Source organism: Astyanax mexicanus, chromosome 4 (genome assembly GCF_023375975.1).
Source record: "Astyanax mexicanus isolate ESR-SI-001 chromosome 4, AstMex3_surface, whole genome shotgun sequence".
In the NCBI taxonomy this organism is placed as follows: domain Eukaryota; kingdom Metazoa; phylum Chordata; class Actinopteri; order Characiformes; family Acestrorhamphidae; genus Astyanax; species Astyanax mexicanus.
In genome coordinates, this window is record NC_064411.1 from 47,176,848 (window position 1) to 47,193,648 (window position 16,801).

Sequence of the window (16,801 nt, forward strand, 5' to 3'; positions counted from 1 at the left end):
CTTTGGCAGTCACTCGAGTGAGTAGCAGTGGAGCAGAGGTGACTGACATATCTTTCATGCCATTTGATGAAGGGCAAGACTATGGCCAAAACAATCTGACTATCAACAGATACAGCGTACAGTCTCTGTAAAACTGCATACCAGCAAGAAGGAGCTAACAGGGGCTTCTAATAGAATGAAGAGTATTAAGTAACTTTACATAGCAACTCTTAACATTAAATAATTGCTTCAAAATCATTGCAAAGCTCCAGTGATTTGAAGATTAGAGAAACAGTCTGTCTATCTTTTGCTATTCTGGTCTAAACACTACACTACATAGTGATTCTATACTATGTAACTCTGGTGAAGCAGGCAGGACGATTGTTTAAAACTAGGGGTGTGACGAGATTTCGTGGCACGAGATCTTGCGAGATTAAAACATGCTGATATTTCTCGTCAAGCTTAAACCTGTCTTTTCATTTTTGAAGTTTTCTTTAAAATTTTATTTTTAAATCTCGTCTCGTTCTCGTGAACCCATTAGCGTGTCTCGTCTCGTCTCGTGAGATTAGTGTCTCGTCACACCCCTATTTAAAACCTTAACACAGAAACATTAAAATTATTGTTTTAATATAATTATTTCTACATGTGAATCAATGCAACTTAACACATTCCTGATAAGAGGGTTTGCTTATCAGTGTGGTGGGAGGATTAACATAATAAAACATAAAACATAATAAAACAATATTATGGGTCAGTGTTACTTGTACATGGACAAAAGTATATAGACACTTGCTTGCACTTGACCGTATTGACAATTAATCACATCAAAAAGTGTGGCTTCATCTCTGGTCTCTACTGCACAGATTTTGATTGAAAATTTGACACATATTTAAATCTGAACCTTGAATTCAATATCTGTTCTTGGATTTGAAGTGTGATCCTTGGTAGGTGTGACACTACATGGCCATTATATTAAGGTTATCGTACCTTCTAACATTTTTAGAAGGTCTTCAAATTTGGACCCTGAATCCAATTTATATTCACGTATCATGTAGTAGGTGTGACACTACATAGCCAATCAATTACATTAGCTGTTCTCTTTATATTCCACTGATTACAAAATCCAAAATTGGAAACTGCTTTTAAAGTCCATATTTGATGACTTGGGGCCTAATTAGACCAAACATGATAACATGAAAACATGATCATAAAAAGAAGTGAAACGAAGCAACCACCAATCAGCTGACTGCATTTGCATAAAGCTGTTCGTTGAAGTCGAGCTCCTTTTCACCAGCTGATCACGATTCATTGTTTTTGTGATCTTTGATAGTGTTATGATTTATTCAGCATGAAGGGATGAAACTCAGCTCCCTGCTCAGATAAGAACGAACCTGCTCGCTTGATACATTACAACTCATTACAATTCAATATAAACATGAACATTTGCTTAGTTATTCAATGAAACCTCACATTCGGTGTCACGCGTAGTCTTTTCTTCCAGTTCCGACTAAAAGGAAGGACATTAGGAGTGCGGGGCTTTGATTAAATATCAGTCTTGAATAGACAGACACAAGGCTGCCTGGCTAAGTGCCCGTCAGCATTCATCAGCAGCACTAAAACAGGTCTTCAGTCAATTAAGAGACGAGCTCTCCCGCTCTCGCTCGCTGACGGAGAGATAGATAGAGAGGCCTTTTAAAGAGAAGTACGTCGTGTCACCGCTGTCAGTCTAAACAGCAGCTTTTTTAAAAGCATGGGCAAGTGAGAGAAGGTGAGAGGGAGGAACAGAGAGAGAGAGAGAGAGAGAAAGAGAGAGAGAGAGAGAAAGAGAGAGAGAGAGAGAGAGAGAGAGAGAGAGAGTGAAAGGTGCGGTGGGCGTGGGCAGCGTGCATGTGTGGTGCTTGTCAGGTCGGGTGCACTCTGCACAATGTGGTCGTGTGCCTCACACTGTCACTCTCTGGGAGAAACTTTTGCTGTCGCGGCCAAAGTGCTTTTTCTCTGCCGGTGAAGGCTGAAAACCTTTCGCTACAATTATGGCCCTGCTTTCAGCCCTAACAGGAGCAAAGTGGAGAGCTGTTTTGCAACACAGACGAGAGCTAAAATGTCCCGTTTTCAGCCAGTGTAGTCTGCCTGTACTTTCAGTTTTAGACTGATTCAGATTTTTTTTCCTTTTGCATTCACACCTATCCAGATGTAATCCTGATTCTTTAGAGGCATGAAGTGACCAGGTGTCAGATCTTACCATTTATACATCAAAGAACAACTTAGAATATCATTATAAATAATAACAACAGAAAGATAATTCTAGAGATTTTACATATCTAAATAATCAGTGGCCCAGTTTCCCAAAAGTGTCTTAGCATTAAAAATTTCATGACATGGAGGTGGTTGTTTGGGGCCGGGCTGGCTGCTTCCCTAGGTTGCCGCTGGCTCGGTACTGGTGCCCGCATGCCCGCATTAGGTGTTTATGTATGTTCTGTGTGTGTGACTGGTGTGCGTGACTGGTGTGTGTGACTGGTCTGTGAGTGAATGTGCACGTGTGCGACGGGTGTATGTGTGACGGATGTGTGTGTGACGGGTGTGTGAATGTGCATGTGTGCGTGAACAGTTGGTCTTGGGTTTGGGGCTGACTGAGCATGGACACCTGTGGGACATGGTTGCGTAGGGCGGGTTTTTGCCCTCCCTACCGCTCCACGCTGCTCTCCGCCGATCGTCACTGCCGTTCCTGGGGGGGTGGGCGTCCGTGGGTCCATGGGTGCGTGGCCGGATGCCCTAATGTGGTCTCTGGCCCGCCCCCTTGGTGGCCGTGGCCTGGGGGTGGCTTGGGCCCCCTTGGCGTGGGGGGGGGGCCTGCCGGGTGTCGGGCTGTTCCCGGGTGCTTGGGATCTCGGGGGCCGCATGCTCGGCTCGTGCAGGGGGTGCTGGCCTGCCAGGGGGGTGGGCTGCTCGCTTCCTTTGGCTCTCTGGACTCTTGCTCTTTGCCATGGGGGCTTCGTCTGGAGTCTCCCCCGTCCTCATCTGGGGTGTGCACATGGTTACCATCGGGATGTGTGGCCGCGGGTCTTCTGGGCTCCTAATGGGCTGTGGATGGTCTGGGTCCACTGGGTTCTTCCCTATTTGCCTCTGGATCGCAGGGGCATGGTGGCGGTTTCTTGCCTCCATTGTGGTAGGCATTTCATGACATAATCCGTAACACATGACATATTTTTGCAAAAAACAATAGAATAGAAGTAACTGCGCGTGTGTGTGTATGTATTTATGTGTATGTATTAATATGTATGTATATTTATGTATGTGTGTATATGTATAAGCATATGTATAGTTAGATATGTGAGTATGTGTATATATGTATGTTTGTTTATTTTATGTTTATTTTATTTTATTATTATTATTATTATTTTTTGTTTGTTTGTTTGTTTTTTGTTTAGTTTTTTTTTCTTTTCTTTTTCTTCTTCTTGTACCCCCCTCCTATACCTCACACTCCGATCCTTCCAACCCTGAACTCCCACAACTATATCCACACAAAATATATATATAAAAAAATAAATAAATAAATAAATAAATAATAATAATAATAATAATAATAATAATAATAATAATAAATAAAATAAATAAATAAATAAATAAATAAAAATAAAGTATTAATTGTCCTCCGAAGAGGGGGGGTGGGCCAAAAAAAAAAAAAAAAAAAAAAAAAAAAAATTCATGACATGGATAGAGAGTGCTCAGTGTGAAGCCCGGCCATCTAAGAATCATTTTGTGCTAAGAAACTTTTGGTTAAATCAGAATAATTTTAAGAAAATGGAAAAACTCTGAGACAGTTAATTCTAAGACAGTTAATTCCTTTCAAACTATAACACCAAATTTATTGTAGGATTATGATGAATGGCCAAATCCACACTGTTAGCAGAGACTAAAGTTGAGTTTGTTTGGGTGTGCACTGTCACTGAAAGTATCGTAAAAATGATCATACTAGTACTAATATTCACAAGATGATCCTTTAAACCACTTGTCCCATTGATTTAGTATTATGTTGATTTAGTTTTTAAGTCAGGGTTTTCTACTGGGGTTTTCTCATTTACAAATAAAGCCCTGGCTGTACCCACCCCGTTGGCAGTGCTGACAGCCTGGTAGTAGATGCTGTAGCTCTTGTGAGGCAGCAGGGGTGCGTTCCAGAAGCCGCTGTAGGTTTTGTTGTCCCCCACAGTAAAAGGCTGAGGGGAGGGGATGCCCCCGGAGGGAAACTCCGCTGTGAAGTAGTATTTGGAGTTGAGAGAGGTGGCGTTCTGGTAGTGAACAGGGATGGGGTAACAGCGCAGGATCTCTGCCTCACCACCACGCGCCCTCCTGGGCCTCTCCTCCTCCACCACCACCTGATACACACTGTGTGAAGAAAGAAAGAGAGAGAGAGAGAGAGAGAGAGAGAGAGAGAGAGAGAAAGAAAATATTTAGGAACAATGGCTGTCTAGTGCATCAAATAAAGTGTCAATTTACATACAAGGTCATTTAAAATAATTAATAATTGAATAAAGAATTACATAGCATTTTATAGGGCTCAATATACACCCCTTATATAGCTAGTTATTTCAATAGCGGTATTTTATTTGTAAATCCCAGTTATGGTCTATACTATAACTTTAACTATAACTATACCTTCTAGTTATAGCCTACAACTATAGTTATAGTCAATTCTGGCAGCCAATAATACTAGATGAAGTAAATATATACACCCATGATCATTTAAACTCAATCCCACACAAGTCCACTATAGCATTTCAAATCTGTATATTTGTTGAATTTATAGTAAATTTTCTAACATGACTGTTAATCATGAAACATCCTTCAGACATTCTGCTGTATGCTTTTGTGACAGCAAAGTAATAAAAATAGTAAAAAATAAAGGAATTGTGTTTAAAACATTGTTAATACATGTAAATCATATTACATTCGATTCATTACACAAATAATTATGTATCAGGTTATGCACATAACTGGTTATGCAATGTAATCGGAATGTACAGTAGAACATATAGACATCTAAGAGTTAAAATATGCTTAATGAATATGTAGATTAATTGACTTGCCGGGTGTTATTTGCGATATTCTGCAGAGGGATGAAGCCAATTTCAATTTCAGGCTGTGTTCTCATTGGCGTGAACAATGGCCGACGCGTCCCGCCACTGTATTCAATCAGGCGCAGTGGGCTACTCCAGTCTACAACCCAATCTCCCTGCGCGAGTTCCTCTTTCATCTTCCCTCCTTTAGCGGACTCTCAGACATCACAAGTGTGTTCCATCATAGGTGCTTTCTTCAATGCGCTGCACTCAATCATGTCCAATATTCTAAAGCACTGCAGCCGCAGGAACAGAGCGGCTATAGTGCTCTCAGCAGAACAGAAAATATAGCCCTGCCATGCTGCTGCGCTGGCCATGTTTGCTATTTAATAATTTACTTCCTTAAAGGTCAAGTAGGCTTCCGCACTTCTCCTTATACATCCACTCTGTCAGGCCAGAGCAACAGCTACTGAGCCCAGAGACGCCAGCAACTCTGCGCTAAATTTCCCAGATGTATGCGCTTTCTTTAAACTCTAACATTAAAATCTTTTATGATGATCTTTTATGGAAGAGCAAGCTCTGAAGTCAGGTCTAAGGTCAGGTGCCACATTCCCCTGGTGCATTAGAGAAAAAGCTCACTCCTGAGAAGAATAATATTCTGAAATTGAGCCAATTATGCTTGACAGAATGAGTCTGCAATAATGAACACCCCCATGTGGAGTTCTTAATTCTGACTCCTATGTTCCTAGTCAACATGATTGGGAAAATAACAATGATTTTTTTAATAATGAGGTTTATTTCAAAGTGAAACATGGTACACTGCATAAAATTATTTTGTTTTGTTACATTTTTGATGTTTCCACTACTGACATGAGTTAAACAGTCAGTTCTCCTTTACATTGTGTCAAAATTAAATTATGAATGGACCAATAGAAATGCTCCAAAATGAACTGGGATAAAGGACTAGACATTAAATCTGTTCTTGCTTCATACCACTGGCTGGGAAAATCCTAAATAGGTCCTGTTTCCATCCATTACATTTTATAGACAAACATGATCAGGTTATCATGATCAGGATCTCCATCATACATTTTTGAATGCAAACACACCAGTTTTGAAAGAGCAATGCAGAGCTTCAGGTTAGATTTTTGTTTGTCTTTGCCACTCATGCCAACTGAAGGGAAAATTGTCATTGCTTTATACAAACTATACACTTGTGCGAATGATGGGTAGTTGGTGTATGCATAACAACAGCTTGTTGTGTATGTACTGTATATTTATCCAGAACCCCTTTACCATTCCTTTTTGGCGCAATGTGGCTTTCGTAATACTCTGACATGGTCTAAAAATTATTATTATTATTTTTTTAAATACTGGTGAAGGGAGAACCCACTAATGTGCCATTTATTTCACGCTGTTCACTCTTGCTACACTCCCAGCCAGTGGTCACTTACACAAACTGGGCCAGTAAGGCAGCCGGAGGTGGTTAGCGGCTCCTGGAATGAATGTTGACTGATGATAATCTGACCTTTGGGCTGGCTAATCTGTAATAAATCTGGGTTTGTTTGGACTTGCAAGCAAAAGGTTATCTGTGACTGTAAAGAGCAGGGTATATAAATATACTGTAGTTAATGAAAATGACCAGATTCTGCATTACTGCGCTGCTAAAACCAGCTCCTGCCCTTTTCCATGCTTTTCTCATTAAATACAAAACTCCTAGGAGTATCTCTACATTACAACTCTTGTAGGTGCACACAAACAGCACTGCCGGGTGTCTATAATAAATAACCACAACACAACATGGTTTTACACGTTTGTAAAGACAGAAACTTTTGTCTAACTATGTTAATTATGCATACTGTAGAATTGAAACTCTTAAAGAAGCTGGGATTCGTCAATGGGCTTCTTGTGGCCTTCCGGGTCTTCCTGTTTAGAGATGAAATATGATGAAATATTTAGCCCTGCGAGAGTCCGTGTCTGAGAGAAGGAAGTTAATTAGCACTTGGTCTCACTGTGCGGTCACAGGTCAGAGGTGAATGAGGGCAATAGACGGCAGGATGGCAAGCTTATACTGATTATAGATGAATGAGACGAAAAGGAAATAGAGGAAGAGAGAGAGAGTGGGGAGAGGGAGAGAGAGAGAGAGAAGCAGCAGACGTTTCCCTCAGCAGTGCTAAATGAGCAGCTATAATGAGATGGGCAAGAACACTGAAAATCATGTTTGTCCATTATATTGATATTGTGTAACATGAACAAGCCCACTCTCTGCTGATGTACTTACAGCTGGTAAAGCTGGAATTGATCTGTTCTTGAACTTTTGAGAGGGCGAATGGGATTTTAAAAATGTCGACTCAAATGGCATTTTAAGGAAAACATGAATGAACCCCAACAAGTATTGGCGCTTTCATAAAATGGCAGCTCCACTGGTGGAGCCCTTATTCACTTTTCAACCCAACACCAAGATGGTGAACAATGCAAAACAAACATAGACGAACACATAACCCCCCTATACAATCTGTCACCCCGTAAAAAACTTAGACAAAAGAGAAAGGGCGATGCTGAGCATGCTGGGAGCTCCCCTCCCCAGTCACTTTACTTGCTGTGTAAACATACTCTAATCAAGACAGAACAGGGCATACAAAAATCCAATACAGAAGAAAATAAACAAATATATCTTGAATATATACAAATAAAACTTATTTACTCTCAGCTTTCAGGGGATGTCTTTTTGAGACATGTGTTAGTATTGGAGTGTGATGGCCTCCAAAGATACTGTAGACCATTCTTTGCATACTGCTCTTTCTTCACTGATTATGTACAGTTAACAATGAACTGTCCTTTACAGGTTACAACCAGCTTTTGAATGTTTGAGGTTTAAAAGGCTCCTCCTAAATCTTCTCCAATCATTTTAAGTACAGATAGTAATAAAAATTGTGATGTTTGAACTTTTTTCTCAGAAGACAACTGCATTTCTATTACTGACATTAATTTTATATTAATATTATTATTGTTCTAACAAAGATCAAATGCTCCTATGTTTAAAAAGACCTAATATTTCCTAAATGGTGCTACACTTTAGAGAGGGAAATACAACAACATTTACACATAATGCATGAGTAGAAGTGTTATATGGTAAGATAGATATCGGCTGTGGTCTAAAGGTTATCTGTAATGATACAGAGATTGATGCTCACTACCACTTATTATGCGCATTATGTCAGTTTTAAAAAGACCTAGCTGAAGATATAAAGGTGTTAAGTAATTTAGGGAGGCACTGGAGTAACCTGATATAACAATGAATCATACATATAAAAAATACATCCATTACATAAATTATCTCCCATTTTAGAATCTACAATCTATGAATATTTTCATATAAGAACCACATATGCACACATGGACCCAGCCGCATTGAACAGAGGGACTGTTTGCACAGTGGAGGCCTCCATTAAACCAGTGTGAAACAGGATGATGGAACGGGACTGGAATCAGGAACGGGAACTGAACCCATTTTCACCTCTCAACTGAGCGATGTCCCTCATCTTCCTCTGTTACTGTGGAAACGGAGATCTCACTCTCTCTCACTCTCTTTTTCTTTGGTTTTCCCATCAGAGTACTTAATATTCTCCTTAAAATGTTCTCTTTTTTTCTTTTTTAGGAAAAAAAAAAAAAAAAAAAAGTGGTCTCACTTGACGTCTGTGCTTATGAAGTGGTGATGCGAGCGTGTGCCGCCAAGAATGATATGCATGGCATGAATAGGACCCCCTCCCAAAGCCCTCAGGCAAAATGAAGACTGCCAATGGCTATGAAGATCCTAGAAACTAAGATGGCCGACACATCTCTCTCTCTGCTCTCCCTGTCACCTTTTTCATGTTTATGCTGAGGAGGAGTAAAGCTTTCCTTTATGAACCAATCCAATTACCAGATCACAGGCTGGCATACTGGGTTTTGAATTACATGCATATGAGAGAAAAGCAGCATTCCTCAGTGAGGGCGAGGACTCTGGATAAGCGCAAAGATCATGAAATTTGAATATGAATGATCCATTGACAGGTGAAGATTTCAAAGATTTATAAAGCTTCCTCAGACTAAACTTTCAGGGAACTGAACTTTTCAGGGTTTCTTTGTTGTTTAAAGTGACAGTCTATAGGTTTTGGGGGTTTATAGACCTCTCTGGTGGGAGTGTGCAACTGCAACCAGCATGCAGTAAAGTATTTTTAAAATGTGCTTAGTGGTGTGGTGGTGAGCTTTTTTTTTTTTTAGCTTGCCAGCTGTTTTCAGTTTTAATTCTACATTTATTTGGTTTAACAGTGCATAAATAAGACTGCGAATGAAGTCTGTCTTAGCTATACGGACAACGCCATGTTCGCAGTAGCTCATTTTAGCGCAATTAGCAGCTCTGTAGGTAACTAGCAAAAGCTGTCACTGCCATGAGAACTCCCTGGAAGACCTACAAGACAACTTTTTTTTTTAAATAGCATTAATTTATCTGGCTATGTAGGGAAAGTCAAAAAAGCACATTGAAGCCATTTATTACAATATTGTTCCCTATTCCCACCTGAAAATATTTTTTGCTTCAATTTAAAAGAAAAAACTCTTTTAAGCAATGTTGCTTTAACCTTGTGCTTTTAGACTTTTTGATAAAGTATAAATTATACAGGCCTACCTGTCATTGCACGGAGCTGAAGTGTGAAATATTACATTATCAAATATTCAACCAAGTCAAATTCATTTTATTACACGTCAAAAAACAGAGGTTATTCATATCTTAAGGCCCTTTTACAACTTCCCTTGACGGAATGCTGTGAATGCTCATGACGGTGTGTTTGTTTGATTGAGCGGTGCTGATTCAGTGTGTTGTGCAGTGGAGCGGGTGTTGTTTTGGTGAAACATGGCAGTGAAGCACATACGCCTCGGACCCCTGACTGAGCTCACGTGAGCGGGCGGAGTGACACAGCCCACTCATTTAGCCATCTGTTTAATTCGGCGTGACGCGCATCGAAACAAAACAAAAACAACACAAATAAACAAACAGACAGGCCGCGTGAGACATAAGGTGTTATAGAACATGCAAATCTGCCATCTACTGCTATGCTGTAAACACATATTATAAAAACATGCAGGTAGTCCTAATATGCAATGGTCTGCATGAAGAGATAACATGATACATTAACATTTACAGTATTGTGCAGAGGTGTGAGGCACCTAAGCACACTATTTTAAAGCTTGGTTCAAAGTTTTACCTGGATGCCCCCAACCAGGGACCAATTGTTCAATTTCATCACAAGCTCACCTGATTTACCATCATTAAGAACTATTTTACCAAATTATCTTGCTGGTAATGCCATGAGCAATGTTATGACATTAGTAATAAAAGCCCTTGAAAGTTCTTATAATCAGCGCCCATCTTTGCTAAGCCGCAGGGCAATTATTTATTTATTAACACACGGTTTTTAGGTTTGGTATGGCTACTAAGCTTGCACAGATCTTCACATCTAGATGGATTTTTTTATTCACGCATGCTCATGATACATCCAGAAAGCTGGTTTTGTGTTTAACAACCCAGAGTTCAGAATCCATGATGGCAGTCCCACACATAAACAGTAGTGAAAGCAGTAGGATTATACTAATTATTAGCACTTCTATCTATTTGTGTCTCATTAAATCAGTTGTACACGCAAAACTTACTTCAAACTCTAGCAATGCTAACCTAGGACAAGGCTTGCAATTATAGCTAATATCTAAATGTTTAACTAAAACAACTCGAGTGCGATGTCATTTCCAGCTCTGATACCTGACATCCTTGGTAACTGCATGGCGGTGTTGCAAAGATGGCCGTTGAGTACACATACTTTTCTATAAGGATTTTGACACCAGCCCACTTATCTTAAAGCTATTGCACAGTACTGTATGTTTTTATATGAGATACTAGATATGATACCTTAATTAAGACAATAGTCCAATACTAGTAGAAAACCCAGATCTGGCACAAAGATAAGAACACAGCACACTAATGCTAGTTCAAATTTAACAATGTGTAACTGTGGATGAGTTCTGCTGGCCAATTAATACATACACACAAATCACTTCAGTCAAGTAATTTCAGTGCTATTATACTTTACCTCATAATCGTTCTGCCTCGGTAAAGTCATTATCGACATATCTATAAAAGCATATGCACACACTGTAGACTTAATTGAATATGACTTGTCATCTTGGCTGACTGCATTAGCTAATCCTCAGAGGAAGTGCAGAGAGCCCTTTCGGGGGCTACGTCTCTTCCCTGTATGGCTGAGGGCCACAAGTCAGGGGAGAGGCCGAAATACACTCGCGCACGCACTCCCCCACCTGTCGCTCCCTTACTCGAGCGCGACATGACGTCTCCCACAGGCCCTATGACTAATTGATTAAAACCTCTGACTGCAGAGAGAGCTGCCAGACCTGTTCTGCACCGGGAGAGAAGGCAAGAGGAAGAGACAAAGAAATAAGGGATGGTGGCATCTCTTTTTAAAAGAGAGGAGAGACATGAGGGTGACGTGATGAGAGAATGCCAGTGGTCAAAGGGAATGCTAGAAAGCAATGGCGATAAGGTAAGAGGAACAGAAGAAAAATAGCCAGGACTGGAGAACTGAATAGAACTGTGTGAAAAGCAACGTTTTTTTAATTTTTTTATATATACACTCATCGGCAATGAAATAGTTGCAAAAATAGCTGCACCCAGAAAGAATGGTCGGTTTGCCATGCTATTCGGAAGCAATTTAAATGGATGATTAATTGATAGTATCTGTGTTTAATTAGATGGCAGCAGTACGTGGACAAGCATTGTCTTGTTGGCATAGTGCACTGGAGTGTGCATTCAGAAAGGGTTGACCACTGGTTACTGGACCTCATTAACGTAACATTAAGCCTGTAAAAAATAAAATAAAAAAATTATAAAAAAAAGGTGATCTGGCATTGTACAACATTGCATCCCACACCATAACACCAGCCCTTCTGAATGTGTGATGCCAGGTCAACTTTGTTTATATAGCTTTCAAAGACCAATAGTTTGTTCTCACACATCACACACCAGCCCTTCTGGATGTGAAATGCAGGAGAATAAACCATTGGCGCTGACCATGGTGCCTCCACATGGCCTCATCACTAAAGATGACCCCTTGCCAGTCTGGCATGACTGCCTCTCAAGTTTCATTCCTGTTGTTTTGTTTTTCTGGTTGCAACTATTTTTTTACATAAGTGTCGATGCAATGACACCGAATTTCGAACTATCAAAAAATCTACAAAATAATCCATATCTAATGCCAATAACAAAAAATGCTAATTAACAGCTTTTTGTGGATGACATCAATATCAATATCTGACTAATGAACCAAATTAAACTTGTGGGTGGCATTCCTATTAGAAGAAATTTGGATATTCGAGACCATTATGTCAGGGTCATGCCTTAGCATTCTTACAGCAAAGATTATTAGTGCACATAAGTTTTCTCTAATTGTTATAGCAGCACTAGATGAGTAACAATTCTAATCTCAGTTTAATAAGGACACATGCTTATATGTTAGCCCAGAGCTAATACCTGATTATAATTACTAAATACCTGATTATAATTACTAATTACCTGATTGGAGTTTGTTAATTGAAGCTGGTATAAATTTTGAGATGGATAAAAGCAATTGCTGTGCATGTTAGTTTATTTTATTTCACTGTATGCATTAAATAGAATAATTTGTTTTCTCAAGTCTAACTGATCGTGCACATTGAATTGAGATGCTCGTATCATAATGATAATGTAAAGATTTAATATAGAGCAGTGCCATTCCTGCCTGAATGGGAAAACACTTCAACCACACTTTCGTTAACTGGTACAGTGTTATTACCTGCTATGCTCCTGTATATGCCTCTGTATGCCTGAATAATATATCGACCGCCAATATGTTGAACACTGAAACCTTTTTTTTTTTCTGAAAAAGAATATGAGAAGAAGAATGGATGGACAGTGAGGAAGAAGGTGACGGGAATAAGGTAGGGACCTGGACTCAGTCAGGGGTGGTCAGAGCTGTACTGTGGGCAGCACCTGTGGTGTGGACGGTACGTTTGCTGCAGGCAGCTCTGACACCAATTAGGGCCTTTCCATCCAGCCAGCCGCCAAGCACCACGTCCACCAATTATGGGGGATTGACTTGGCATCGACTGGAGAGTGACCTGAGAGTGCGATTTACTGTCTGCTGAGAGAGAGAGAGAGAGAGAGAGAGAGAGAAAGAGAGAGATAGAGATCCTGCACACAAGGCGATGAATGTGATGTGCAGAGGCCGCATCTAAATCACACCTTGCTTCCTTCTCTTCTTTTTTTTCCTACTCTCTCTCTTGTGCTAACACTAATCTTTCCCCTAGCCACACGCCTGACCGATCAAACGGGCAAGCCATGCCACTGGAGGCTCTACATCTGCCTGATTTAAGAGAGATCCTGAGACACACGCGAAGCCTGACACTGCATCCTCTCTACTACCTCCCCCCTTCTTCCCCTTACCTCTAAAGACGTTACCGTTTCAAGAGCTGCATCTCACTATGCTGCTCTCTCTATCTATCTCTTTCTCAAACGTCTTGCTACCTTCTCTATTTCTCCCAGGTGCCTTTTAAAACCAATACAAATGGCAAGCAGCACAGGCACAGCTCACGCCTGCACTTTAATCTGAAATCTCTCTTTGGAACAACGACGGCAAGACGGAGCGGAAGCCACAAACTGTTTTTCTTTATAAAGAACGCTGCGAGACTGAGGCATTCTGTGGATCAAAGCTGGTGTAAAAAGGAGGATTACTGAACTAATCTGCTTTAACATTTAAATTGACCATCGGCAAGAAGACTGCGTATAATTAGTATAATGAAGGAGGCTTTAAAGGAACATTTTTCCAACAAAGTGACAAAATTTTGCCCGTAACCAAGTGTTATTAGCCTAAAGTTGGCTTTATTATTTATGCACTGATGCTAAAACCTAATGCAAATAACATGACTAATGTTGACACACCTGCTTGAACGCATGCTGCTGTGTTTTTTAATCTCAGATTGAGATTCAGAGAGTTGTATGTGCTTTTTGATCACAGTATGATATTCATTGCTATTCATGTCAAACATTGCAAGGACGTTACTAGTATTGTATCCCATGATTTTTGGGATTATGTAGAATATGTGTTTGGGGCATTGAATGACCAGGCATTAGTGTCACTTGTTTGATCATGTAGACAATTATATCCGGAAGTCATTAGTCACAGTCAACCCACTGCACTGTCCATGGTGGGTGGTAATGCCTCCAACTTTGGAACTTTGCAACTTTATACTGTGCTTACTCTCACTCACAACATAATACCTTACAACTTAAAATACAGGCAATTGTTTTGTGTAAAATAGGGTTCATAGAGTTCACTTTACACTTTACAGAAGTGATACATGACGTTCCACAGAAATCCCTTATTGGTTTACTGTTGCTATGGATACAGGTCTACTTGCACTGATCTACAGCACACATGGATTGGCAGTGACAGGCTAGCTTGTTAGCGTGCTTTCTTGCAGTCTTTCAGGGAAAAGGGAAAACCATCACTGTGTAAAACAGTGCTATTAGAAATGCTCAAATTTACTGCAAGAGAGTTATAAGTTAGAGGAAATGAAAACTTGGGGTCTGGTACATCTGAAGACCTTGAAGCATGCACCAATATGAGTTGGCAAAAATGGTTTGAGCCAATTCCCATACTTTACTCAGTAGCCGGTGTGTTGGCACATGAGGCACGGGCAGACTGCCATATCAGCAACCAGGGTGTTGGCACATGCAGCATTTAGTCAGAATCTGGTCTAGATACAAACACTGAGCATATACAACTCAGGCTCTGTGTGGTATTCAGTCCGGAAAAGGCCAGATGATTTTTACTACTTGGAGAACTCCCTTCCTAGACTGATTGACTTGGGATAAGAGGAAAATTGCACACATTTTATGTTACTGAACTGTTCCTTTAATAATAAGAGAACTGAAGAGCAGTTCAGGTCTCAAAAGGATGACAACAAGGATCGAGCTCAAGCTCTCTCAGCCCAATCAATTACATAAACACATCCTACATGAGTGCTGGGGCCTGCTGCTTCACAGCCACACACGCTCAATTACTCTTCCAATTTATCTGTGTGTGTGTGTGTGTGTGTGTGTGTTTGTGCATGCGCGAGTGTGTGAGTTATCAGCACACCTCGTCTTGACTCTCTTGCCCTAGGCTTATGTGAAGCGATAGATGAGTGAAGGTGTGAAAGGGAGAAAGCGAATGACTGGCGTGAATGATAAGGAACAGCGTTCCGAATCCCTCTTTCTCCACAGCAGGCACGGGATGCATGTTTCGGAGGCGGAGGCGTCTTCTGGCCTGTCGCGGGACTGTTCTGAGCATTACACTAACACCACATGACTGATAGACACATCAGTAATCCTCTTAAAACCACCAGCACAACACACGCTCTTCTTTCCCCTCTGGTCACAAGTGTTCCAACCAGCGCGTGCCTGCATCAGAGTGTGTGTGTATGAGAGGGAGGGAGAGAGAGAGAGAGCCAGAGAGAGAGAAAGAGTTCATGACTGTCTGTCTGTGTGTCTGTTTGTACTAGCAGAGATTAGCTGTCACGGCCAACTAGAGCTGAGGGAATTTTCTGCGCGTACGCGTGTGTTAATGTTTTCTGATAACTAATTACATGAATATGCCAAATGACTTACGCCTCGCTCTCAGATGAGTCCTGGCACAACAAACCGTGTCCCACTCATCTGAAACATGGATGATTAAGCTGATAGTCTCCATTCCCCATATTCACCTATATTACGGTTTTTAACCTGAGTGGCATATACAGTCACCAAGCACTTTATTAGGAAGACTTGTACACCTACGCATTCATGCAGGATTCATTACTGTATCTATTCAGCCAGCTGGGCAAAGCAGTCTCAAATGTCTATTGGCTGGTTTGAGTATACGTAGAAATGAAAGTTCCTCCAGAAGAGAATACGTCACCTTTGCAACCAATCACCAGCATCCACCTGTCTTTTTCATGATTTTCTCTTGACTTTTCCATTCCTTCAAGCCAAATGTTCATGACCTTATACGATTTTTAAAACATCAGTGCAGACATGGACAGTAAAACCAAAAATCAACTAAAGCTATCGTTATATAATGTTATAGTAAGCCTGAAATGGATCTGACACACAATTTTTAATGATAAAATGTGTGTCAGATCCTGAGAGCTCCATTGTGTAAGCATTAATTACTGAATTAATTCTGTGCTGACGTATTTCTTAGCTCAAAATAGATTTTTTTCATCAATAAATGGAAACACAAAGATTTCCAAAACTTATTCAGGCCTGGTAATTGATATTTTCAAATTCCATTACTTTTCCAGGTTTTCCTGACTGTACGAACCCTGATTTAAGTGGTGACAGCATCAATGCCAAGATAGCAAATAATAATGTACAATTTGTTCATTCTAAGGGTAATGCCCTTTTAAAACACCTACAACTAACAAATATTTTATATGTCAAAGTTTTGCTCCCACACATACCACATGAATATGACCAAATCAAGCGTTCCACCAAATATGTACTTAATACCCCCTTTAGAAACTGATGTTTTATCTATTCCCTCCTACTTCCCTGCTGCACCTAGTTTGGTCCCACCGGGTTTCCCAGCAAGTTGGTTCTGCCACTCCCATCCACACTCTAGGATCTCTAGGTTATAAGAATATGGGTATGGGTATATGGGTATATG

General features: G+C 40.5%; 1 protein-coding gene across 5 annotated transcripts in view; it reads right to left on the reverse strand.

Annotated features, from left to right (window-relative positions):
- The window catches only part of LOC103037335 (receptor-type tyrosine-protein phosphatase mu), a 255,198-nt gene that overhangs the window by 74,530 nt on the left and 163,867 nt on the right, over nucleotides 1–16,801 (reverse strand). For all 5 annotated transcript variants that reach the window (XM_022678937.2, XM_049478835.1, XM_022678936.2 and 2 more), the window contains one exon: nucleotides 4,083–4,359. In XM_022678937.2, the coding sequence (XP_022534658.1) occupies nucleotides 4,083–4,359 (277 nt within the window). The remainder of the gene's footprint in view (nucleotides 1–4,082; nucleotides 4,360–16,801) is intronic.